This window comes from Porites lutea, chromosome 13 (genome assembly GCF_958299795.1).
Source record: "Porites lutea chromosome 13, jaPorLute2.1, whole genome shotgun sequence".
Lineage (NCBI taxonomy): Eukaryota > Metazoa > Cnidaria > Anthozoa > Scleractinia > Poritidae > Porites > Porites lutea.
Window position 1 is genome coordinate 19,752,917 of NC_133213.1, and position 24,894 is coordinate 19,777,810.

Sequence of the window (24,894 nt, forward strand, 5' to 3'; positions counted from 1 at the left end):
GCGTTATAAACAATAAGAACCGAAGGTTCCAGTAATACTAGTTCTTTTAAGTCATCCGTATTTTGGTTTTATTGAGGAAGAGACAAAATTCATGTACTTCCGTTAAACCACAAAAAATCATAACTTAATATCTCTGTTTGGAATATTATAACATGGATCGATCGTTAGGATGTAGTCTTTCAATTTTTATCTTCTCGGCCTTGCAGCTTAACTTCCCTGTCATAATGCCGATTGCTTTCTTCAACTGACTGACTTTTCTTTAATGAATCTTTTATCTTAAATACTCCAGGATTAAGCGGAATTTCACAACTGAACGTATAAGGTGATGAATTTTAAGATTCATCAATTATTAGAACTTATTTTAGATCCCTTTTAGTCCGCGAAACTCCTTATTGAACTTATTATCTACCGCAATTAAACTTTTAATTATTAGTTAACTTACAGCTGAAACACTATATAGTGAGCAAGGAAGTCACGTATTTTAAAGCGGACCGAACGGATACTAGACTTAAATAATCACATCCAACACGTTCTGCAAATAAACTTTTTCTTCTATGTGGTTCAGCGGAGAGAAAATCAGTTTCTGAACCGAGTTTTTCTTTTCTAACAGGGCGGTCCGCAGACTTTATGGCCGAAACTTCATTTTTCCTCACAAATCCAATTTTCATCAACTGTACTTTGTTTATTTTAAGTTGACCTGTGGTCCTCTTTATTATTCTATACATTAAATCTAAAAGTGCACAGTTCACTAAGAGCCAAATTTAAACTTGTTGATCTGGCCTTGTTCCTGTGTTGATGTTTTCAACTGTAGAGTTGGTTGTTCTCCTATAATTTAGCGTCTCTTTCAGCTGCGTGACGTTCAGATCCAGTCATTCGGAGTGCAATGGACATACATGAAATTTCCGCAATTCGAAAAACATTCTATACCATGTGATATATTAAAAAAAAAAAACAAGATGGTCGGGAGCGCTTTTCGTTATCGCTTTTTTTGGGGGATAAAGCCTTTACTGAATACGATCATGAAACGACGTTGAGATGCGCTGAGAAACTTTATCATTTTGGAGTTATGAAACTATATGCAAGAAGAGTAGTTTTATACTTGTTTTTTTTTTTTGCTATATTTTTCCTTCTTACCTTTTTAAAATTTTCCATGTTTAAAGACAAGGTTTTGAAACAAATTAAATGTGTTTAAATTCAATCCCGCCTTTTCTAGAATTCTTTGAAAAACACGTACAACGATTCTCTGCATGTTCATTTCAGTAGTCGTGGTAACAAAAAATACGGAAGTTTTTGAAAACTAAATATATCATTGAAGCGCTGAAACATTCTCCGACGGACCCACATCCATTGTTAGCAAGGTCTGGCAATCAAGTGATTCAGTATATTCTCAGCATTGAGTCATCCCGTAAATAATTACCAAGTTTGGAGAAAGAAATCTTAAAGTAATTTAACTGGTGTCAGTCAAGTTGTTTTACTGAAATAAAAATTACCATAATCGAAACTGAGTTTCTTATCGTGCGCCGGAACATATTAATTTAGATTTTTTTTAGAAATTCGCTTCGTCAGTTTCAGCGCAATTATTACAAATTCAACTTAAAAGTAACTGACATTTGTTAGAATGCAAATCGCAAATTCGGAGCGTCCATCCATTTTTTTTCAATGTGAACTTAATTTTTAAGTTGAAGATGTGATTACTTTTCAGATTTTCACGACAACAGAAAAAATATCGCTCAGTATCGTTCATTTGATCACATTTTCTTTTTATGACTTTTCGCGTACTGAAAATTGATGGGGGCACGTAATTAAACATTTCACCCTTATTTAAGTTCAAAGCATTTTGTCAAGAACGCTTTATTGTCTTTAAAATTCATTTGAATAATGAAAGGCTGATGAAATGCACCTGAAATAATAAACTAGTTATTGTTACGCGATCATGCACATTTATATCGACTGCACAACTTCCGGTCTTCATGTCTCCTTGCGGAGAATCATTTCAAGACAGTAACTCGTGAAAACTGGCACGATGGCATGGAATGTTTAATTTTTACCCAATCAACTTTGACAGGAAGTCTAAAAATCTGAATATCAGATCTCTATTTGGTAACAATCTTTTGCTTTGGGAGAGAAAGGAGACAGGTGGAACGGTTTGTCCTAACAAAGGACAATGGAATTTTACCGAGGCCCTGCGCGAGTTTAACCAGAACTGACCAAAGCAACGAGCCGCATATTTTTCTACATTGCTTGTCTGTGTTTTTTTCAAGGCGGCCCCAGAATAACCTTGTAGTAGAACCTTGAATGACCAAGGTTTGGGTGACTTATCGATGCGTCGTACGGAGCAATCATATTTATCAGATCATCCCGCAATCGATAAACAGTTTCGGCGAAAATTCTGTTGAGAAGTTTTCAGGCCGCCGGGCTTTTATAAATTTTCAAATTATACCTAAAACGACTACGGCTACTGATTAAAAATTTTTCTATTTTCTATGCTGGAATTTTCAGCTGAATGGTCCGAAAATAATGAACATTGCTTCACATATTTTTCCTATTATATGGCGATAGGCTTTGAAGGAAACTGGGGTATGCAATAACTAAATTTCCGTACTTTTTTGCACTAGTTTTTACGTCATCAAAGAGTTGAAAACGAGTAAATTTTTAGGAAAAAATAAGGCGAGGCGCAGATTGTTACCAGTTTCTATTTAAAATACTTTTAAAACGATCAGTTGCATAGTTTCTAAGTGAATAGTTTCCTAGCTATCCACATATTAAATAACCGCTATGTTTGAAACTGTGTCATAGCAGCAAATTCCACTATATTATTTTATCAATTTCGCCAAAATATATATTAGTACATAGCCAAGAGAAAAGGTTGCTGGAATTTACCACAGTTCACCTATGCGAAAATGCTTTGATCCGGGCTCCGGCTACACAAATGTTCTCATACAGAAAAAAAACCCGCGCGACTAAGAACCTACATTTTCCCCTGTCCAGTAGTTTCTAACATAAATGATAATTAGCCCAAATTTAGGCTATTTGTTTTCTTAAATAAGTTCTTATGTTCTGAAGAAATAAATACATCGTGCCTAAGAGCATTTAGTAGTATTTAGCTTATTCCTTATATAAAACTTGCATACCATTGGAGTTGGAGTGATAAGGCACCTATGTCACCAAAGAAGATCCTGAATGTTGACTTACCTCACTTGCCCAATTGTAAAGAATTTTTTTTATATAGATTTTAGAAAATAAGAACCTGTTTGAAATTTTTAGGCTAAACAGGTTCTTCTTGTACTTAGAGGGGGCCCAATTGGCAAATTTTAGCCTAACAGGTTTACTTCTTAAAAACCAGTTTCTTACATAACTGTATTGCAATTGAGAGGTTAGAGTGCTCATTTTAAGTCAGGTACCAACGAAACGTGCAGGGAATCCTACCAGAGGGTTTTAACAACTAATACATTGTTATATAGCTGTCACTTATAACTATTCTACCCCAGTTATGATAGCTGCAGTAATAGTTTTTTAAAAATATATTTTTAGAAGATTAAAACCGTAACTATACCGAAAAGTTCCTGTTTCGTTATAATTCGGCTAGGTGTTTCAACCATCGGAGGTTACTTGAAGAAAGCCATCTGACCCAAAGGTTTTCTAAAATTTTTTTTGAAAATGATTTCTTGCCAGAACCTTTTCGCTTCCGCCGTTGTTTACTTGCTTCTTAGACACATTAAAGCCAAATTTGATGCAGTTACGTGATATGACGTCCGATAGCGTTCAACGCATTAATCAGTCAACCAAAATTCGACTTTTTTCGCAATTTTGGGGGAAAAATTGTTTAAAAAGTAACACGGGAAGTAAAATACTCGATTGTAATAACATGTTTTAACCCTTAAGTTGTAGGAATGCCATATTTCTACTCTGTTTGGATAAAACTAAACTTTCTGTAAAATCAAAGATGGAGGCCAGCATGGCGGCCTTTTTGAATCAATTAGGTGCCAGGCCCCGCCATATCCCATAATATATTTCCCTTATTGTAGAGCTGAGCACAGGCTATCTCTTGAACTCCTAGTGTTTTCAAAATATTGCAACACCGCAAAAACGCAAGCTGGTGGAGGGAGGGGGGGGGGGGGGAAGGTTCAACTGACCCGATCCTACCCCCACCTCCTTACGGCGTTCGAGTCTCTTCGAGTATGTTTTAAAATAAAATACCGGTATCCCATACAATCGTTACACGTGGATTTATTTTGTTCCAATTGTACTAATAAAAGAAAAAGGTTCTTAATAAAATAAACTTATTACAAAGGCATTAATGCATACTTTAAAACTCTTCATAGTAAGTGGCTATAAATACATATACACGGCGAAAAGATGCATATCGCAACAAAAGCAAAGATAATTATAATCTCTCAGACAGCTTTTAAAGCGGATTCAAATTCCTCTGGTCAAGAAAAAACGAACCAGAAAACGTGCAAAAAAGATAAAATCTAAATTCAGACTTGAAATATGATGGCTTTGAATTATTAATCAAAAATTTTTAAGAGCGTGAAATATAAGAGTGCATAGCTCAAGGTTGTAACCCCATCGTAATGAAATCTTGAAGAAGTTGTTACGAATAAAGAGAGTTCTTTCAACAACCCAAATGTAATTTGTAATCGTTAGGTTTTTGTCGCGAACGTGATTGACCGTCAGGTTAGTGATTTAATCAAAATTGTTTTCAAAGCCGCGATGAATAAATTAGCACGAAAAAAATGGAAAACATTTTTGTGACAGGTGAAATGTTGCAATCAGGGTAAAAAGATTTCAAAGTTTTGAGAATGGGTGTGAGGTGGTTCGTGTTCAAGTGTTAACACGAAGCGGAAATAGCTTTGTTGTCTTGGTTTTAAGGCCACAACAAGTCAAATTCCGTGAGAGAACAATTGTTTATGAATTGCTACAGCGACGAATTCACCCAAAATACTCCGTAAGTTCAATTGTTGCTGCACTCGAATTTCGGTCACTCGAAGGAAATCAAAACACAATATAATTTACGTCAAGGTTATTCAGTTCCTATTGAAAATAGTTCCATGATCTCTTACTAACTTTATTCAGCGCTGGTTAGACTGGTAAAAATTGCAAACGAAACAGAAAAGGAGAAAAAAAAATTAGGATCGAATAGCTCGAACTTTGCGTCCTTTTAATATCGGAGCTTGTCGACATCGACGTTATGGAATTCAGTATGTTTTAAAGAATTTTCAAGTATTTGGAACTTGTTTCAACGGACGGAGAGCCTCTCTTCGCATCAAAACAACTCTTCATCGAGAGCATTTCAAGAGAATTTCATTAGCAACATGAGTGTGGGCTTTGATTCTTCATCTGATGAAGAAGAACCACTTTTTAACATGGAGGATGTCGAACGTCGTACGTTCGAAAAAGATAAGGATCTTCCATTGTGGAAACGTTTCCTAAACACTTTGAAAAAACTCGGAGAAGACAGAAACAGTCTCAAATCTACAATTTGCTACTGCGGTGTGTTCATGGTCTTTGGAATGTCAGACGAAATACTGGGCCCTACATTACTGGAGCTTAAATGCCTGACCGGGAAGTCTATAACTGTTATGAGCGTGCTGTTTTTTGTGCATGATTTGTGCAACGTCTTCGGATCAACTTCTGGTGGTTATCTAGTTGATCGGTAAGTAGCGAAATTTTTTTTCTTTTGTTGTACAACCGAGCTTTGTCAAGGAAGACAAAGAGTTGGTAAGAGAGACTTCAAAAAATTATGGGAATCACTGAGGACCAGTGGGTCGTCGAAGAAGGAAAATCAAGAAAGAAAATAGTTTCACATTTCACTCCGCAAAAATCACAAATACACCTGAAAAAAATCGTTCAAGAGCTTTACAATGATGACAGTATTTATTAGCATGTACTTTAGTCACTACCAATCAAGGTCCTTGATAGTTAGTTACGTCTTGCTAAAGCTAACTGCATCAAGTGCATACAAAATCGATAAGTGGTATTTTGATCAAAGTTCCACCCAATCTCGATGCCTATGATTTCGTATCTTTTGTGCGTCAGATTATTCTGTGACGCGATAGTAAAGGTTCTACCAAAGAATAATTTAAAGTATTCTGGCTGCAGAAAAAAAAATTACCTAAATGTAGTTGTTTAGAAATTTCGCTTTGTCGTATATTTAACCCAGCACGAACTTATCAGTTTTCAAGTGAAAATGAGCTTGAATTGGAATAGGAATATCAAATTTTCAACTAAGATTAAAACTGAAGTAGCTTCCTTTCCTCGTAAAAATTACAATATCTGAAAAATTACCTAAATGTAGTTGTTTAGAAATTGTGCTTAGCGTATATTTAACCCAGCACGTTCTTATCAGTTTTCAAATGAAAATGAGCTCGAATTGGAATAGGAATGTCAAAATTTTCTGCTAAGATTAAAACTGAAGTAGTATTCCTTTCCTCGTAAAAATTACAATATCTAATCTATCTTTATGGCTAAAATTTGTATTTGTAGGTTTTGAAATCACGGTGCCTAACTGATTTTGTCAAGACAAAATAAATCGACGATCTTTCTTCACAGGTGTATCTGCGTGAATTTGATTTACCCTAAGTTTTTTTTTCAATCCTTTCCAAAAACAGAATATTAGTTACAATGAACAGTTGAATATATAGAAGACGGAGTGTTATCAAATATTACGCATGGAAAAGATTTATGACATCGCTTCGTTTTGTTTTCACCGTTAATTAAACATGGAAATTTGCTCGGATGAACTTTATTTAAAGATAAAGAATCAGTGCTATGAAAATTTTCACGTTCGGAATAAACACTTTAATAATTAACAATTTGAAACAAGGTTTTCTTTTCTTTGTGTGAAAATATAATGAGGCAGCGATATAGCGGGAGAAAGCTAATGGGAAAATGTATAAAAATTATCATCTTTTCTCCCCAATATCACCTAGTCAAACTGCACAGCTAATTTGAAAATTTTCTGCGCACAAAATCGTCTATATTTTCCTTTAATTAGGGGGAAAAGAAAAACCAGCGTTGGGATCAAGTCTTTTTTCCCGAAAAAAATTATTTCTCTTAATTAAAAATTAATGATTTATGGAACTGCATACTACATTAGGAACAAAAGCTACATTGTACGACGAAAAATAATTTCCACTTGCTAAACCTCAATGGCAAACAAACTAATATAACAAATCTTCGGGAAATTATTGAATTTTTTCTCAATTTTCTGAGCAAATTTCTCAGTTACATAATGGCTTCCGTTTGACGTAGATCCATTGCCATCTGAACACTTTTAGTGACCTGCGTATTAAGTAGCAAACCCCTTAACGTGTTGAGAATTGTCTCACCGAAGGAGAGCTACTGAGTAGCACTTTTCCTGTGGCACTTTTAATCATTCTATATTCCATGGTTCCAGCATTTAAGTCTAAATGAAAAATCCCTTAGTGTTACCATTCAAATATTTTCTTGTGATACTGTTCATGTCTTTGTACAAGGTGATTCTTGGTTTTGAGTCAGTGGATTGGAAATTCTAAAGTGTGCCACACCATTCATGATGAAAGCTATTGAGCAGTACTTTCCTGTGGTACTGTTTATTATGCTTGACACAATATGGTGGTTCTCACTTTTGAATCTGCAGATAAGATACTTAACTGTAACCATTCAAGTGAAAGCTACTGAGTAGTATTTCCCTCAGGTACTGTTTATTATGCTACACAAGGTGGTTCTCACTTTTGAGTCTGCAGATAAGATAATTAGTAACGTTCCCATTCAAATGAAAGCTACTGAGTAGTATTTTCCTCAGGTGTTGTTTATTATGCTGTACAAGGTTGTTCTAACTTTTGAGTTTGCCGATAAGTCACTTAACTGTAACCATTCAAATGAAAGCTATTGAGTAGTATTTTCCTCAGGTGCTGTTTATCATGCTGCACAAGGTGGTTCTAACTTTTGAGTCTGTGGATGAAATCCTAAAGTGTGACCATTCAAATGAAAGCTACTGAGCAGTACTTTCCTGTGGTATTGTTTATCATGCTGCACAAGGTGGTTCTTACTTTTGAGTCTGTGCAAGTTGAAACCCCAAAGTGTAACCATTTTTAATAAGTCCTCTTGCAGTACTTTCCTGCATTATTGTCTACTTCTAATGCTTCTAAATTCCAATTCTTTTCCTGAGAAATCATCTGGAAAGAAAGTTTGAAATCTATCTAAACTTCTTACGTGCCAGCATATTGAACTATTACGACGTCACGTTTTTGTATGGAACAATGGTTGCAATCAGATGACATCATTAAAATTAGGAACGTCAGAATGCAGGGAATTTTAAAGTGAAAAAAGGGTTCGTTAGCACTTTTTTTTGCTACAGGTCTTCCTTTCTATTACCACTCTCTAAGCGGCCAGTCTGTTTAAAAGCGTTGTTTGTCGAATTTACTTCTGCCCTTTTACTTAAATTTTAGCTAAGATTTCCTTCAATCAAAAAATGACTCAATTAAGTTGCATTCCTTGTTCAATATTTTTTGAGAATTTTCGGATGAGTTTTCGAATGTTTTTCATGTATAAAAATTAGAGGGGTTGTTTAAAAGTTTGGAAAATTTGGAAATAATAAATTTGAGAGATGTTAAAAATGAAAATATGAAGAGAATAATTGCCAACGAGGCAACCGAGCTCAGAAGCGAGATTGACTCGGCGGCAGAATTATATATAACGCCACGCAATGTAGGCAAAAACTCTCAAATTCTGCGTAACCCTCCAAAATTTGCATTTTTTCCATATTTGGGTGTAAGTAAGACCCCATATTTGGGTAGTGACATCATGGTCTTGTATTTACAACGCGTGGTCCGAAATTGTGCAGCTGTTTGTTGCCTGTTCAAGAGGCCCTAACAGGTGAGCAAGCTTTAATACGATTTCTAGTTTGAAAGGGCTATTTAATAGTGCTCTGTTTTGCTTTATAAATTGCGTTTAAAGCAGCAGCTGATCAAGGAATAGGGTTTTATGCTCAAATTTTTGTCCAAACCAGCTTGTTCTTTGCAGCTCCATTTACAATGAGGTAGCCTGCTCGCTTCTCGAATCAGAACCAGGGTTTTCCGTGTTCTCTTCCTTTCTGAATTGAATTTTAAGCGATAGTTGATCAAGGCATAGAGGGTTATATTCTCAGAACCTATATCAGATCTAGCGTCTTCTTCGCAGGTCGATTTACATTGAGCCAGTCCTCACCTCCTGTGAGGAATGCAACGTATTTGCGGACCTTTTTTTTAGAATTTATTCATGTCTTTAGATTTTGTCAACCAGAATGTGTTTTTGCTCCTCGATTTACATTGAGACAGCCCAAAAATCCCGTGAGGAATACAACGAACTTGCGGACCTTTTGTTTTGACGCTATCATTATGCCTTTCAAGAGAATCTTTGTCCTGTGACACTCGCTCATTAGATCTTTGTATTTTATTCAAGTTTATATTTTATACCTCTGATACATTCCGCCCCATTCTTGCGCTTTTCACACATTTTACTTTACACCATTTTTTTCTTATTTATATTACTACGCGAAACATTTTTCTTATTCCTGATGACGCTGTTGCTCGGAATTTAATTATTATTTTTAATTTCAGCAGTCAAAGGCCTCATTTGAACTATATTTTTCTTTCTAACGTTTATAGTTTTGATACAATGGAATTTTCCATGAAAAATAAGTGCTAACTTGGCAATGCTCATATTTACCAACAAAGCTTCAAGCCATGTTGCTACTGTTTAATAAAAGTGAAAGCCTAGAGTGTGCCAAAGTTGTTGTTTTGAAGTTGGGTGCCATCCTTTTCTATAGCGGAATCCATTTTAAACCTCTAAAATTATGAAAAAAAAAAAAAATATCGCGAAGATCTGAATAGGCAAAATCCACAAAAGATAAACGAATTTCCCTCGTTGGCACTTGCCGGAAGGTACCACTAGTTAGTAGATAAATGCCAGATAGTCCATCACCACAAGAAATGTGCCTCTGAGCCGATTAGCGGACCTCATTCCCAGGTTCTTGCTCCATAGGGACGGGTAGGAGAGATCCCTTGGAGCGAGGTTGCTTATTTCCTTTCCAAATCAATATCATTCGCCCCCCCCCCCCCCCTTCGGCCTAAAGAAATACTGCGCCCTTACGAAAAAATGTTTACATCACTTGCTGTTTTTCCACCAGTTTCAATCCAAATGTGCTGGTGACGATAGCTCTTGGTCTAAGTGCCATATGCATCATTGCCATTCCGCTTAGCCGGATCTTCGTCATTTTGCTGTTTTTGGCGGGAATATTTGGAGGATGTTTTGGAGCCACAGATACGTTCACAACTGTTCAACTTATACGTATGTACGGCAAACAGGTCAGAGCATGAAACAAATAATGTAATTTAAAGAATTTGTTTGTGCTTACAATTGTTATTGTAATCTTTTAATGTATATTTTAGTGGGCCCAGTTGTTCGAAGGCCGATTAGGCCTAACCCGGCGGCGTGTGAATTTTAATCCGTTATTCTATTCTTTTTTTCAAAAGCATTGACTCGGATAATTTCCCTATCTTTTAAGAGCGTCTAATCTTAAGAATTAAACTGAATTTGCTTTTTAAGCTTTTTCAGTCTGAATTCAAAGTTCGACCTGACCCTGGGTTACCTTAACCCAGCTTTGGGCAACCCTGCCCTGAAAGTGCCTACATCCTATCAACACTTTGTTTTTTCGCTTGCAGGTTTCCCCTTATTTACAGGTAAGATTGCACGAGAAAAATAACACTAATTAAACAAAATACCAATCATAAACAGTGATTCTGTCTATCGCACTATTGACGTTCATAAAGTCAAGGATGGCGACGGCAGCGAAAACGTCGTTTGAAAAGTGAATTCGCGTTTTTTCGATCTTCATCGTGATTTTTCCAGTTCACCTACTTTAACAAATGTAGCCGAATTCTCCTGGAGTTAAATTCCCAAGAACCATATGTAAGTTTAGAAAGCGAAAAAAAAATTTCATCGAGGCTTGTTTACGTCCTCTATGCATAAAATGTTGCGTTATATTCTTGCAGCGACGGAAAAGAAATGAATATAAAAGGTGCCCTGCACGTGCAAAGTTGGTGTCTTGCTGATCAAACCTATTGCATTTTTGATGTTCTCGTTGCCGTCGCCGTCGTCGTCGTCGTCGTCGTCGTCGTCGTCGTCGTCGTCGTCGAATCTTAGGTTCCTAGTAATAGTCCAGTTTCGAGTTCGCTATGACCGCTGAATTAAAGAAGTGAAGACGCATTTTTTACAGGCTTAGCCTCCATCTGAAGTTATATATTCACAAATTCCAAAGAGAAAAAGACCTGTTTATTACACTGTCTATTGTGTACGGTCAAATTTCGAACACTTACTCGCCAGAATCTCTTAATATTTTACTTTACGTCGTAAGAATGTGTCGTAATTGTTTGTATTCAGCGGTAATTTTTAATTCGAAACTGGACTAGTCAATTCACTCTGGTTCCTAGGCTCTACACTTCTCTTACGGCGTGGGTGGTTTCGTGAGCCCGCTGATAGCGCGGCCGTTCCTGCGTCGTAAATGTGTAATGGTGGTAAATTATACGACGATCATCGATGAGTGGCCATATGCTAACTCCACTTCCGGTATCGACAACTCCACCCAGATATACCACACCCAAGAAGAGATGCATCGCGATACGCATGTCAGATGGGCTTACTGGATTGTAGCTCTGTTACATGTGAGTATCAATGAATTTATTGGTATTCTTGCTACTGAATCTAATACACCCTGCTGCCAACAGAGTCTTTCTTTCACTTCCTTGAAATTGACGTACTCGAGAAAAAAGACTCTCCTTAAATTAATGGCGTTAGATCTTTTTGAGCATGCGCTGCTACTCAGGCCTAGTAGCCGTGCGTTTTGTCCAGCGGGCTCAGTTAATTATGATATCGGTTTATCAGTAAATGGACTAACTCGCTCCCAAAATAACAGTTTGACGAAAGAAAATAGGATTGACCCGTCCAGTAGTTCGGGCTGCGGGGTGCAACCCCGGTGCAACCTCAATGGCTTGACGCGAGTCATGCAGGGAAACCTTTACTCCTCCTCCTCAATCAGGAAGAAGACACGCCGTTGGAGACTCTGCTCGCAGGCTGACTCTAAAATTGCAAGCTGTAACTATACAGGACTGACAACTTAGTAGAAGTTTGCAGTTTCTCACCAGATGACAATAAACGTCCCTAAGGCTCCTTATTGTGTACTTAAGTTAGTGTACTTGGGTAAAGTACGCCAGCCTGCGAAACTTGACGAGGCTCTTTACGCACTGTAGCACTTTAATCAACTACTGATTAACTACTGCATTCACACTGCACTCGCACTGATACATTACGGCCCGTGACTAAATCCCGCGACTACAGTTTGACGTGTTTTACAGAGATCATTCTCACTTAAGAACAAACCTTAAGCTACTCAGTTGATAAATCACAAATATATAGTTTTAAGGATTACATATTTAGTGTCGGATTTACCGATAAAGTGGCTTAGAAAAACAAAATGCAAATCCCGTGAACAACCCTCTACACCAGCATTTAACCTTTCACGATTACAGGATCGAATTATAGCACGACCCAAAGAAAGCTAGAAAAATGGTATGGGATATAAAGAAAAACCATTTTTTTCCTACAATAATTAAGGAAGATCGTGAAACTGGTAATGAAAAACTCGTAGACATAATAAAATTAGTACGTAGATAAATACATGGATAGATAGACAAAAACAAAGACAAATTGTGGATTCGCTTTTTTTCAGCTTCCAGTAATATTTGGGTTGTTGTGGCTAATGTTTACACGTAAATTGGCCAAAATCACAGGGACCCTTAAGAAATACGAGTATGAAATGTACGATGAGCAGAGACTTAACAACCCTGGTAAGTTAACATCTTTATTTAGTATTAATGTTATTATCATCATTATTGTCTCAGTACTGTCATAAACATTACTACCATTATCATCATCATTATTATCATCATCTTATTCACTACCATATTCGTCAACATCACCATAACCATTACCACTACCATCAATATGCATTAGTATGCTAAATCCTAATTCTGTTTTCTTCCATTTAACGGGTTGTAGCTAGTGTTGCTTTAATACTGTTTCTACATGTGACTCTTGATTCACTATCGTCAACTTTCTCTTACGTCCAAACTTTGGAAATCAGTCAGGTTTTCTGATTTCTCGTAAAAAAAGAAATCGCATCTAAGCTGGACGTTTTTCATCGCTAGCTGTAGTGCGTTACAAAATTTTTCCAAAAATCTGGAAGAACTGTACAAGAACTGTTCTTAGAAAAGAGATCGCGCCCTTGGGTAAGGCTCCTTTATGCCTAAATGGCGCAATTCCACAATTGGTTTCGCACTTCATTTAATACTATTCCAATAGACCTTTTTACCATTACGGTCTCCATATTGATATAAGTTAGATTTAAGGAGTATTATGGGATGCCCAGGGAGCATAAGCACATTCCGTTTAGTATTTACGAGCGCCTTTCGGGGCATTTTTTCTTGAAGTTTTCTTAGAATCGAATAAGATTGTAATGGGAAAACTGATCGTTGTGCCGGGTTAGGATGTAATAGTGATCGCCTTTTCCTGTGAAAGACCATATTTTCTAATACTAAGCGAGTACATAGGGAACCCACGCTCTTATTTGTAAACTGCAAATGGAAATTAAATAAGAGATAAAGTCTTACCTGCTTTGCTTTATTCTTGAATCTGCTGTGGTGCGAAGTGAAGTGGAAGTTGTTTTACGATGCGAAAACTACTTCATGTTCAAGTCGACGCTTTAACCGTTGTTGATTTCACCATGCTTTATGTGGTCACGCGCCGGTTGTTTTTATCGTCTAACGTTTCATCGTTGGTTATTAATTTATTAACAATATTTGAATTAACGGTAATAAGGGACGGACCGTAGAAACCGTAGGGGAGGGGGGGGGGGGGGGGCGGGCGAAGTACAAAAAAAATATTCGTGCAAGGGAAAATTAAATGAGAAAAAATTCTTGCACGCCAATTTTAAAATCCTAAAAAATATTCATGCTATGGCCTAAAATAAATTCATACAAGGAATTTGATAACGAAAAAAAATTCCTGCGGCTCCAAAAATTCCCCTCCCCCCCCATAACTTTTCTAATGGTCCGTCCCTAAATAATGACAAGGGTCGAAACTCGATAGCTGCTCTCGCGCAATCATTGCCTCCAGTTCACTGGACCAGTTTACAACACAGTGCCGCGCGAGGTAACATTCCACGATGACCATTCAGTTAAAACGAAAACAACAAGGCAACATAGATCTGGATGTATATGCAATCGAATTCCTGAAACAATCTTAGAACCAAGCAGAAAAGCTCAAGAAACTTTCACACGTGAAACGCAAAGTTAAGTTCCGGTCCAGTCACGTGGAGGCATTCATAAATCGAAAAGTCAATAATCAATTTCTGATCTTTTTGAATACGAAGATTTTATTTTAGAGAGAAAAAAGTAGCCCACCGTACATTTTATCCCTTAAACCTTTGTTGGAATGAATTTCGTGCAAAAACCACTGGCAATACTTGAGTAAGGCTTGAAAATAAATCGGTCCTCAATAACCAACAATAAACAACATCGGTCCTTAATAACCAACAATGAAACGCGAGACAATAATAACAATCGACGCGTGACACCAACAGTGAAATGAGAGCCACTTCACACAAAGCTTTGTGAAATCAACAACGGATAAAGAGCTATAAAGCGTCGACTTGAATATAGCTTTCGCATCTTAAAACAACTTCCATTTCACTTCGCACAACAGCAGATTCAAGAATAGAACAAAACAGGTAAGATTTTCCCTCTTATTTAATTTCACTTTGCAGTCAAATAAGAAGGTGGCTTCCCTATGCGAGTACAACGGATCGTGCTTATGCCCCCTGAGCATCCCATAATACTCCTTGAATGGAATTAATTCAATATGGCCGCCGTATCGGTAAAAAGGTCTATTGTACAACATTTTAGGAGCCAGCCAACATAACCTGACACTTTACTCTGATTAGAAGTATTTTGCATCTCAATGTAGTCTTCTATTGTATTTCAATGGACTCTCAATATGGTTCTAAAACTTTTTCAGGCTATAACCACCACATGGTCACATTGTATCTCAATGGCAAGCAACCCTGGCTAAAAATTTTTGGAGATGATCAGAAACCGAGAGTTGTCGTAGTCACAGTTTTGACGTCGCTGATTCTACTTTTGTACGACGGGCTAATGGTATAGTAAATATGACCCAGCTAATACGTGTATTGTGCTGACAAATACTGAATACTATATTGCCTCTGAAAATTGCACCGAAAGTTTCCCTTTTAAGCAAGTACAATCATTTTCTGGTCACCATACGTACCTGGCCAAAAAACCCAAAAACTTTGTTTGCTCTTCTTCCCTCTTGTTTTTCTTTTATTCTCTCCTTTTTTTCTTTTGCCTGGCATTTACTTGGATTAGGGAAATGCTAGACGGAAAAAAGGTAATGGGTGTGTTACCATTATGCACTTTCCAAACTACTTTCAACGGAAGTAGGTTGGAAGTATCGCTCCATGTAAGGGAATCGGAGAAATTTTTGCTTATGGAAACCGGAATCCGGGAAAAATATGCATGTGGAATCTGAAATCTTGGGCTTTGGAATCCTGAATCGGGAATCTCAATAACGATTGGAATCCAGAATCCAAGTTCCACTGACAAATACTGCAATCCAGCACCTGGAATCCGGAATCCACGGCGTGGAATCCAGAGTCCAGGACTAGTGGATTACCCTAGAAGGGACGAGAAGTAGGTTGGAAATTGCAAATTAACCAAGAAAACATCATGAACCTATTTATTGAGAACTCTCAAAAGAGTGCATGAAACACTACTGATTTAAGGTTGGAATTGTCTTTTCTGTCCTAGGCGACGTTTGGCGCATATGTTTACTCGTACGCTGTTAAAGGAGCTGTTCATATCAAGCCCAGTCACGCAGCTTATCTCAACTCTCTCTTTTGGGTGAGTGTTATGTGAGTGTTATGTCACGCAACTTCATGTCACACAATAATCTGACACCCAATTAAAAAGAATGGTCTGTCGTGGTGAAAGTTAGCAGGTAACATTAAACTGTTATCTTAATGGGAGTGAAGTCACAATTTCGCATCAGTTATGTATGCTATGGAACTTTTGGAGTACAACCAGGTTTTTGTACTCTATTATATCTTCCTCTTGCATTCCCATGTGTTGCCCCTGTTTTTATTGGGCAGCTTGTGGCACCCAATCTTAAAATGGGACGCGTCTCCTCTGTTCAGAAAAAAGACAAAATGGCGGACGGATCACTATTCCCCTCCCTCCTACGACGGGGCACCTTTTTAAATTTATGTATAACTGACATACCATGTCAAGCAAGTTAAATATCACACAATGGTATCAAAAGGGTAACTCGGAAATGAACAGTTTGTTACCACGTTAATTAGCGGAGAACACTAGGCTGATTTAGCAACAGAACGGGAACGTCATTTGACGACGGGAAAGCGCGCGGAAAGGACTAAACTCCACTTCCAGTGCCCAATTTGCCACTCAGCCATTGGTCTAGCCAGTTGTTTGATTTGCGCGCGCCGTCGTCAACTGACGTTCCCGTTCTGTTGCTAAATCAGCCTATTAACGGTAACTTTACCCCGCTCGCGGCGTGACTTTACTGTTTTGCAGAACCAGCTCTTTCACTTTTGACATGTCGCCCCACTTAAGGCAGTCCCAGACTATCTTGGATTCTGGAATTCACTCTTTGGATTCCGAATCCCAAGTACTGGATTACGGATTCCTTGTCAGTGGAACTTGGATTCCGGATTCCAAACGTTAACGGGATTCCGGATTCCTTGAGCTGAATTCCAGATTCCAAAAAATCAATCCGGAAACCGGATTACCTTGAAAGAGGTCAGGCATTCTCACGCATATGATTGTAAATACTTATAAATCATACATTAGTTATGAAATCTCATTTGTATATAATAATCTATTGTTTCAGGGCTCCCTTTCAGTTGGTCGGTTTGTTTCCATACCGATAGCGATGTATGTCAAACCTCCAACCATGCTGATGATTAACTTGGTAACATCATCAAATGTGTTTCTTTTAAACAAACTACTGAAACCCTAATAGCATCAGAGAGAGGTTCCTCCGGGCGTTCCAATTTACAATCACTTAAATTACAGACTTGCGACAATTTATTCTGAATAACGTTTGAAGAACAGTTGCTTTCATTTAAATTATCACACTTTAGGATTTCATCCACAAACTCATCAGTTAGAACCTCCTTGTACAGCATAATAAACAGTACCACAGGAAAGTACTGCTCAATAGCTTTCATTTGAATGGTCACACTTTAGGATTTCATCCACAAAGTCAAAAGATAGAACCACCTTGTACAGCATAATAAACAGCACCACACGAAAGTACTGCTCAGTAGCTTCCATTTGAATGGTCACACTTCAGGTTTTCATACACAGACTCAAAAGTTAGAACCACCTGGTACAGCAAAATAAACAGTACCACAGGAAAGTACTGCTCAGTAGCTTCCATTTGAATGGTCACACTTTAGGATTTCATCCACAAAGTCAAAAGTTAGAACCACCTTGTACAGCATAATAAACAGTACCACACGAAAGTACTGCTCAGTAGCTTTCATTTGAATGGTCACACTTTAGGATTTCATCCACAAAGTCAAAAGATAGAACCACCTTGTACAGCATAATAAACAGTACCACGCGAAAGTACTGCTCAGTAGCTTTCATTTGAATGGTCACACCATAGGATTTCATCCACAGAGTCAAAAGTTAGAACCACCTTGTACAGCACAATAAACAGTACCACGCGAAAGTACTGCTCAGTAGCTTTCATTTGAATGGTCACACCATAGGATTTCATCCACAGAGTCAAAAGTTAGAACCACCTTGTACAGCATAATAAACAGTACCACGCGAAAGTACTGCTCAGTAGCTTTCATTTGAATGGTCACACCATAGGATTTCATCCACAGACTCAAAAGGTAGAACCACCTTGTGCAGCATAATAAACAGTACCACAGGAAAGTACTGCTCAGTAGCTTTCATTTGAATGGTCACACTTTAGGATTTCATCCACAAAGTCAAAAGTTAGAACCACCTTGTACAGCATAATAAACAGTACCACACGAAAGTACTGCTTAGTAGCTTTCATTTGAATGGTCACACTTTAGGATTTCATCCACAGAGTCAAAAGATAGAACCACCTTGTACAGCATAATAAACAGTACCACACGAAAGTACTGCTTAGTAGCTTTCATTTGAATGGTCACAGTTCAGGATTTCATCCACAAAGTCAAAAGTTAGAACCACCTTGTACAGCATAATAAACAGTACCACACGAAAGTACTGCTTAGTAGCTTTCATTTGAATGGTCACACTTTAGGATTTCATCCACAAAGTCAAAGGTGAGAACCACCTTGTACAGCATAATAAACAGTACCACACGAAAGTACTGCTCAGTAGCTTTCATTTGAATGGTCACACTTTAGGATTTCATCCACAAAGTCAAAAGATAGAACCACCTTGTACAGCATAATAAACAGTACCACAGGAAAGTACTGCTCAGTAGCTTCCATTTGAATGGTCACACTTCAGGATTTCATACACAGACTCAAAAGTTAGAACCACCTTGTACAGCATAATAAACAGTACCACAGGAAAGTACTGCTCAGTAGCTTCCATTTGAATGGTCACACTTCATGATTTCATACACAGACTCAAAAGTTAGAACCTCCTTGTACAGCATAATAAACAGTACCACAGGAAAGTACTGCTCAGTAGCTTTCATTTGAATGGTCACACTTTAGGATTTCATCCACAGACTCAAAAGTCAGAGTAACCTTTTACAGCATATTAAACAGTATAGTACCAGTACGGGGAAAGTACTGCTCTGAATAGCTTTCACTTATATGAGTATACTTAGGATTTCATCCACTCACATTAAAAAAGGACTAAACAGTTAGAACAACATTCATCGTCTCAATTTATTGGCACCAGAGGAACGTTTTGCTAAGTGGCTTTCATTTGAATAGTGGCAATTAAGAATTTCATGTGCGCTTTGGTTCGAACCACCTTGTATGACATAATAAACAGTACCACGGGTCACTGAGTACTTCTCAGTAGCTATCATTTGAATGGTCACGCGTACTTTAGGATTTCATCCACAGACTCGAAAGTTAGAACCACCTTGTACAGCATAATAAACAGTACCACAGGAAAGTACTGCTCAGTAGCTTTCATTTGAATGGTCACACTTTAGGATTTCATCCATACACTCAGAAGTTAAAACCACCTTGTATAGCGTGAAAAGATGAGATTTCATTCATAGACTAATTCGAGACACTTAAAGCTAACCTTCTAAAGAAACACCTATGCAGGTCCTATTAACCTCCATCCACTACTGACTCGTGTTTATTATGTTAGTAGTAAACACAACCACTGTTTACTTGAATTTGCGCAATCACGTTCTTTTCCAGATTGGCTGTCTTTCAGCGACTCTTTTCATGTTAATTTTCGAAGAAAGTGAGCCAGCATTATGGTTGGGAACCAGCGGTGCAGGTTTATTTATGAGCAGTGTCTTCCCAACAAGCATTGCCCTCGCAGAATATTACATAGATTTAACAGGTAACTATCATTATCATGCTAAATATCATAGTCGACACTAAGCGATCAGTGTAGTCGCAAACAGCAGTACGCTAATGAGTAAAGGAGGAAGCCTGACACCACACTCAGTCTTTCTTCTTCATTCAAGTCGAGCTTCCATATAATTGTCCGGATGACCACGATTGTCGGAGTCCTTTTAAAATAAGTTCAGGCGCTTGAGTCGATTATACCTTTGTTGCAGTTAGGCAAGATCCGGACCAATTGGCTGATCACATAGGCCTTTTTTAAAAATACCATAATACTTTTTGCTGTCTCTCCAAAATTTTGCATAAGCATTGTTTTCAGAAGAGAAATTGAAAACAATGCTAACGTAAAAATTTTGGAGGGACAGCAAAGAGTATTGCGGTATTTTTGAAAAAAGGCCTATTCCCCAGCATAGGTCTGAAGTCTATATAGAGGTTTCCATATAACTGCCCAAATTTCCTCAATTGTCACGATCCTTTCAAAGAATCGAGGTGACTGAGACGATGCGGACGATTATATAAAATACTAGCTTGTAGCGGCTCACCGTCGCTAAGACATTTTAGAAATTTAGTATCATGATATTTTTTGAGTTTTTGTCTGTTCTAATCCTTGTTAATCTCGTTATATATTCGTCCTAATCCATCACCAGTTCCTCTTCCGATATTTTAATATAAATTCGTCAAAGTAATATTTCGAGGCCTCCTCTGATTAAATAATTGTGTATGCCGTCAAAGTATAGTGACGCAGTGAAACCTCCTGACAGTTCTCCTTCAATGAGGAAATAATTACGAGAGAGTTATATTAGAAATAATTATGCTAACGTTCTCAGACCACCTTGCCTCTTAGTTGTCTTTTCACACCTGCTCTAATGTAATTTCCGTTTGTCTCTGCGTATTCGACATCGAAAATGATTAAAGAAATTTACTAAAAATACTATGTAAAAAAATTGTGTTTGCGTTTCAGCCCCTGTGACAAGTGTTATGATTGTTAGTGCAGCTCTGGGTGAATTAATACTGCCTTTAGTAGTTGGACAGGTAGGTAATTCCGTTGGCGAAAAGAAGATATTGAGTAGATAATAAGCAGATACTAACCCCCAACCTCGTTCCCAGGGCTCTCTCCTACGCGCCCTACAGAGCGAGAGAGAACCGTAGGGCGGGTAGGAGAGAACCCTGGGAACGAGGTTGACTAACCCCTCAACCACTTGTATCAGGAGATTTTTTTGTTCGTTTTCAAAAAATGTACGCATCCATACGAATCGTAAGTCAAATCGTTTTTGCCTATCCAGACGAAAACGCTAAAACGATACAAATAGGAAAGCGTCCTTTGCGTCGTATTCGAGAAAAAAAAACCTCTGTTTCTAAAAACTTATATCCGTATACGTGTGGACGGGGCCTAAGTATTTGGTAAATATTATTGCGGGCGACAACAGGAGCCCGCAATCCTAATCTCTAGGTTGCTATTACGCATGCTCCACACGGTTTCCGTAGCCAGCTTCGTTTGGACTTCCACTAAGAATGAATGGAATGCATTGAAGGCAATCTGTGATCACGCTCGTTGGGACCTTCTATCACTTGTAATCACGTGTGTTTTGATCATATATCACGTGAAACTTAATCAAAGCACAACGTTTGAGTAAAAGCGTTTTGACCTTTGATCGTTGTCGCCCGCACTTCGTAACCTTTGGTTATGACTAGTTGTAAATAGATAGTGAAAATAGATTTAGTACATGGTAAGTTAATTGCAAACGGATGAAAAATGAAATGCCGAGTATAAACAGATAGAAAGTGAAAAATAAAAGGGAAATTGCTCATATATTGATAAGAAATATAAAAAATAAGCAGAAAAATTGATGATCAGCTGTGAAATGATGAACAGTACTTCAATGGCCGGTTGCCGTTAATTACCAGACGATACATTTTCGTAGGTTTTTGAAAGACTTGGTCCTGTTAGTTTTCTGGCGACCGCCTTCTGCGCATGTTTTATGGCCTTGATGATCTTTATTCTTTTGAGGTCAGCGGAGAGATCAGAGACAGGTAAGCTACTCAACTTTTATTAGTTAACGCATTTATCGAATGGATTTAGTTAATAGCGTCCAACACTTGCCCTCAGTGATCGGGGGAGGTGGGGGGTTACTAGCAAAGTTTAATACTGGGAGGCTCCGCCCCGGGGGTTCAACCCCCTCCAGTAATAGCCACCTTTCTATAACGGCCGCTTTTTTTCGTCCCGGCGGACAACAGATCCATACATTGACACTTGTTTAAAACCTCTCTACAACGGCCACTTCTTTACATCGGCCTATTTCTTCTGTCCCCAAGGTGGCCGTTGAAGAGAGATTTAGGGCCTGTTTACATGGAGGTGGGGTCTCCAGGTAGGTGAGGTAACCCGTCTGTCCATATGACCTCTCATTTTAATTTGATCACGTTTACATGGTAGGTGGGGTGACCCGCCACATGTGACCTCACCTATCTGGGGTCCCCCACCTCCATGTAAACAGGCCCTTAACTGTATAGCATTTTTGACAGAAAAGAGGTCTCTTTCTTTTACCTTCTGTTGACAAATGGTACCCCTTTCTCATACTTAGTGAAGAACGCGGCATCCCTTTTAACTGCTGTAAATGTACCATCTTTTTAAATATGAATAAATTACTAAACCATGAAGTGTTCTTGCCATTTTCACAGCCAAAAATGCATCTGTTAGCCCTTTTAGGTCCTTTTGCAGACTTAAATGACAGATTTATCGAACCTTTTTAGTAAAAGGCAACTATTGGTCTATTATCAATGCTGTGTTTTGATTGGTTGAGCTATTAGTAGGCTATATGTTATAGCCCACTAGAAGCGAAAAGCGCCGGCCTTGAAAACCAAAATAATGGCGGCTGAATCGCGTTTTGCCAGCTAAAGTTGTTTTGTCTCGACTAGTTGGATTTTACTTAAACAATTATTCCTCTCGCCCTCGTGGCCTCTGAATCAATAGCCCATTCGGCCTTTAGCCTCATGTGCTATTGACTCAGAGCCCATTCGGGCGCGAGGAATAATTGTTAAATATACTACAACTAGTAAAATTGCTACCCTTTCATTTACCTGAAGCCTGGAAAAGGTACCCCATTAACAAAGGGGAACTTCTCCTTATAGGCCATTTAAGGAGTAACCCCCCGGGTCTTTGCTCCATTCTTTCAAAGTGCACACTGATTTGGGTTGTTCTGTTCCCCTTGTCCCTATCACTGGGTCATGTCGGTCGCGCAAAGCATTTCGCATTTGATACAACTGACAGGGACGTATTTCTTTACACAGTTTTCTTAATTAGCATTTTGTAATAGACATTAAGAGTTCCGTTTCTTTCTTAACAGATTGGCTTGGATTTTTCTGGTTTGTTTGGTGTGGAAATCCACCGAGCTCTGCCAATCAACCCACATTTGATCAGAACCAAAACCCCGACCCCTCCACCACAGTGGAAACTGGTAAAAGCCCACCGATTGAGACAGTGGAACTAAACATCCAAGGATAGCATCCATAAGTCTTAGGAAACCTGTTGGGTCAATAGACCTCTTTAGCTTGTTTGTTTTGTATTCCTAATGTATGCAGTGGCGGATCCAGGTGAGCCCCCCCCGCTTATTTCAGACCAAACTGAGGCCCGAAGGACCGAAAAATTTTTTTGGGAGACCGGCCGCCCCTCCCCCCTTATGTAAGGGTCTGGATGACCGTTCCCCCCCCCCCCCCACCTTATCTCAAGGTCTGGATCGGGCACTGGTATGTCATGTCATAATTTTGTTTCATTCAAATTTTAGACTTCCCTTGCATATGTACGCATAATTTATGAAAAGACAGGAGGAAAACTGCACCCCTGAGACCATGACTTATCGGGAAATCAAAACATACAAGCTGAAGAGGTCTATTTAACCAAAAAGATAAGGGATTTTTTAAAAGCGAATTTCTTGTTTGGGATTTGTTGAGAGCTCTTTTTTATTTTTACTTTGATCAAAACCCAACTGTCAGCTGCAATTGTCAGCTGCAACTGTCATTTTAAACTTTTAAGTTCCGAACTCGCCTAAACGGTGCATTTTTAAAAGGTTTTCGAGCATGTGTACGGAAAATATCACCCTGCCAGCAGAACCCTTCGGATCAATTTAGGTTTCAGGCAAACTGTCCACCTACCCCTTCCCTAAGCTAACATTAACACCTACTTCTCACTTAAAGCAAAATGATGGCTTAGGGGAGGGGTAGGTGGGCAGTTTCCCCGAAACGTAAAATGATCCGAAAAAATTAGGCCCTGGTTGCAGGGTGGGTAAATATATAGATCAATTTAGGTTTCTGGGAAACTGCCCACCTACCTCTCCCCTAACCCAACATTTTGCCTTCAGTGAGAAGTAGGTGTTAATGTTGATTTAGGGGAGGGGTAGGTGGGCATACTAATTTAAGCACTGTGGCTGCTACCTTACGCATGCGCACAACCATAAAGGACGAAACAGCTGTCCATGGCTGCCTCTACCGGGGTGATATAGTTGTGCGCATGCGTAAGGTACTGGCCATACCGCGGAGTTGGTACTCGTGCTTCAGTGCTTAAATTGGTACTCTTCGCAATTATCCACACTGAAAGGCAGAGATGAAAAAGGGGGAGCACAGATTTGTTTTAATATTTGACTGATAATACATGGGATTATGTAAGCTAGCCTTGTCTAATGCTAGCAGCAGAGTCTGAAATATCACGACACGGACATTGCGTAGGCCGACAGGACTTTCCTTTTATAATTATAGTTTGGAAATTAAGGGTTCATTAGAAACTTCCGCTACCTACTAGACTTGTTCAAGTGTATCTATAGATAGTAAGTTCAAAGTCAAAGGGATTAAATTTGATGTGTTTGTGATTAACAAGTGTTCTTTATCTTCATATCCCTCTGGCCTTAAGCGAGGGAATCGGAACTAAAGGCGTTAAAGGGACAAGGGTCCCAAACGGGTATTCGGAGGTCGGTATTTGCCTTATTGAATTGCGGGATTCTTGATCTCGAGGTAAAATGGGGGCGAGATTCGGGATTAAAAACATTCACGGGATGCCGAAAATAATGATTCATTGGGATTAGGTTGAATAGAGGGAAAATGTTCGGGATGATAGAGTTTAAGGACCCCAATGGGAATCCTGAGGGACTGAACTTGGAAAGAATTTTGCCGTTTTGTTTCCCCGAGTATCCAGCTAAACTTATAGTCTCCCTCACACCCCTTTTTGTCTCGTCGCGCAACGG

The 24,894-nt window shown here is 38.5% G+C and overlaps 1 protein-coding gene across 1 annotated transcript; it reads left to right on the forward strand.

Annotated features, from left to right (window-relative positions):
• Positions 1-4,754: 4,754 nt before the first annotated feature.
• Positions 4,755-24,520, forward strand: LOC140922697 (major facilitator superfamily domain-containing protein 4A-like). Its single transcript, XM_073372703.1, has 13 exons — positions 4,755-5,656; positions 10,151-10,328; positions 10,686-10,703; positions 11,454-11,684; positions 12,749-12,866; positions 15,094-15,233; positions 15,903-15,995; positions 17,002-17,082; positions 19,514-19,661; positions 20,628-20,698; positions 21,589-21,697; positions 23,008-23,788; positions 23,882-24,520. The coding sequence occupies exons 1-12, from the start codon at positions 5,316-5,318 to the stop codon at positions 23,163-23,165; spliced, it is 1,686 nt and encodes a 561-aa protein (XP_073228804.1). The 5' UTR covers positions 4,755-5,315; the 3' UTR covers positions 23,166-23,788; positions 23,882-24,520.
• Positions 24,521-24,894: the final 374 nt, after the last annotated feature.

Bases quoted from the DNA above. Each gene is read 5' to 3' on its own strand.
- LOC140922697 (XM_073372703.1), top strand. From the start codon at position 5,316: ATGAGTGTGGGCTTTGATTCTTCATCTGATGAAGAAGAACCACTTTTT. The intron at 12,867-15,093 runs GTAAGTTAACAT...AAACTTTTTCAG, and splicing joins GCAGAGACTTAACAACCCTG to GCTATAACCACCACATGGTC. The intron at 19,662-20,627 runs GTAACTATCATT...TTTGCGTTTCAG, and splicing joins ATATTACATAGATTTAACAG to CCCCTGTGACAAGTGTTATG.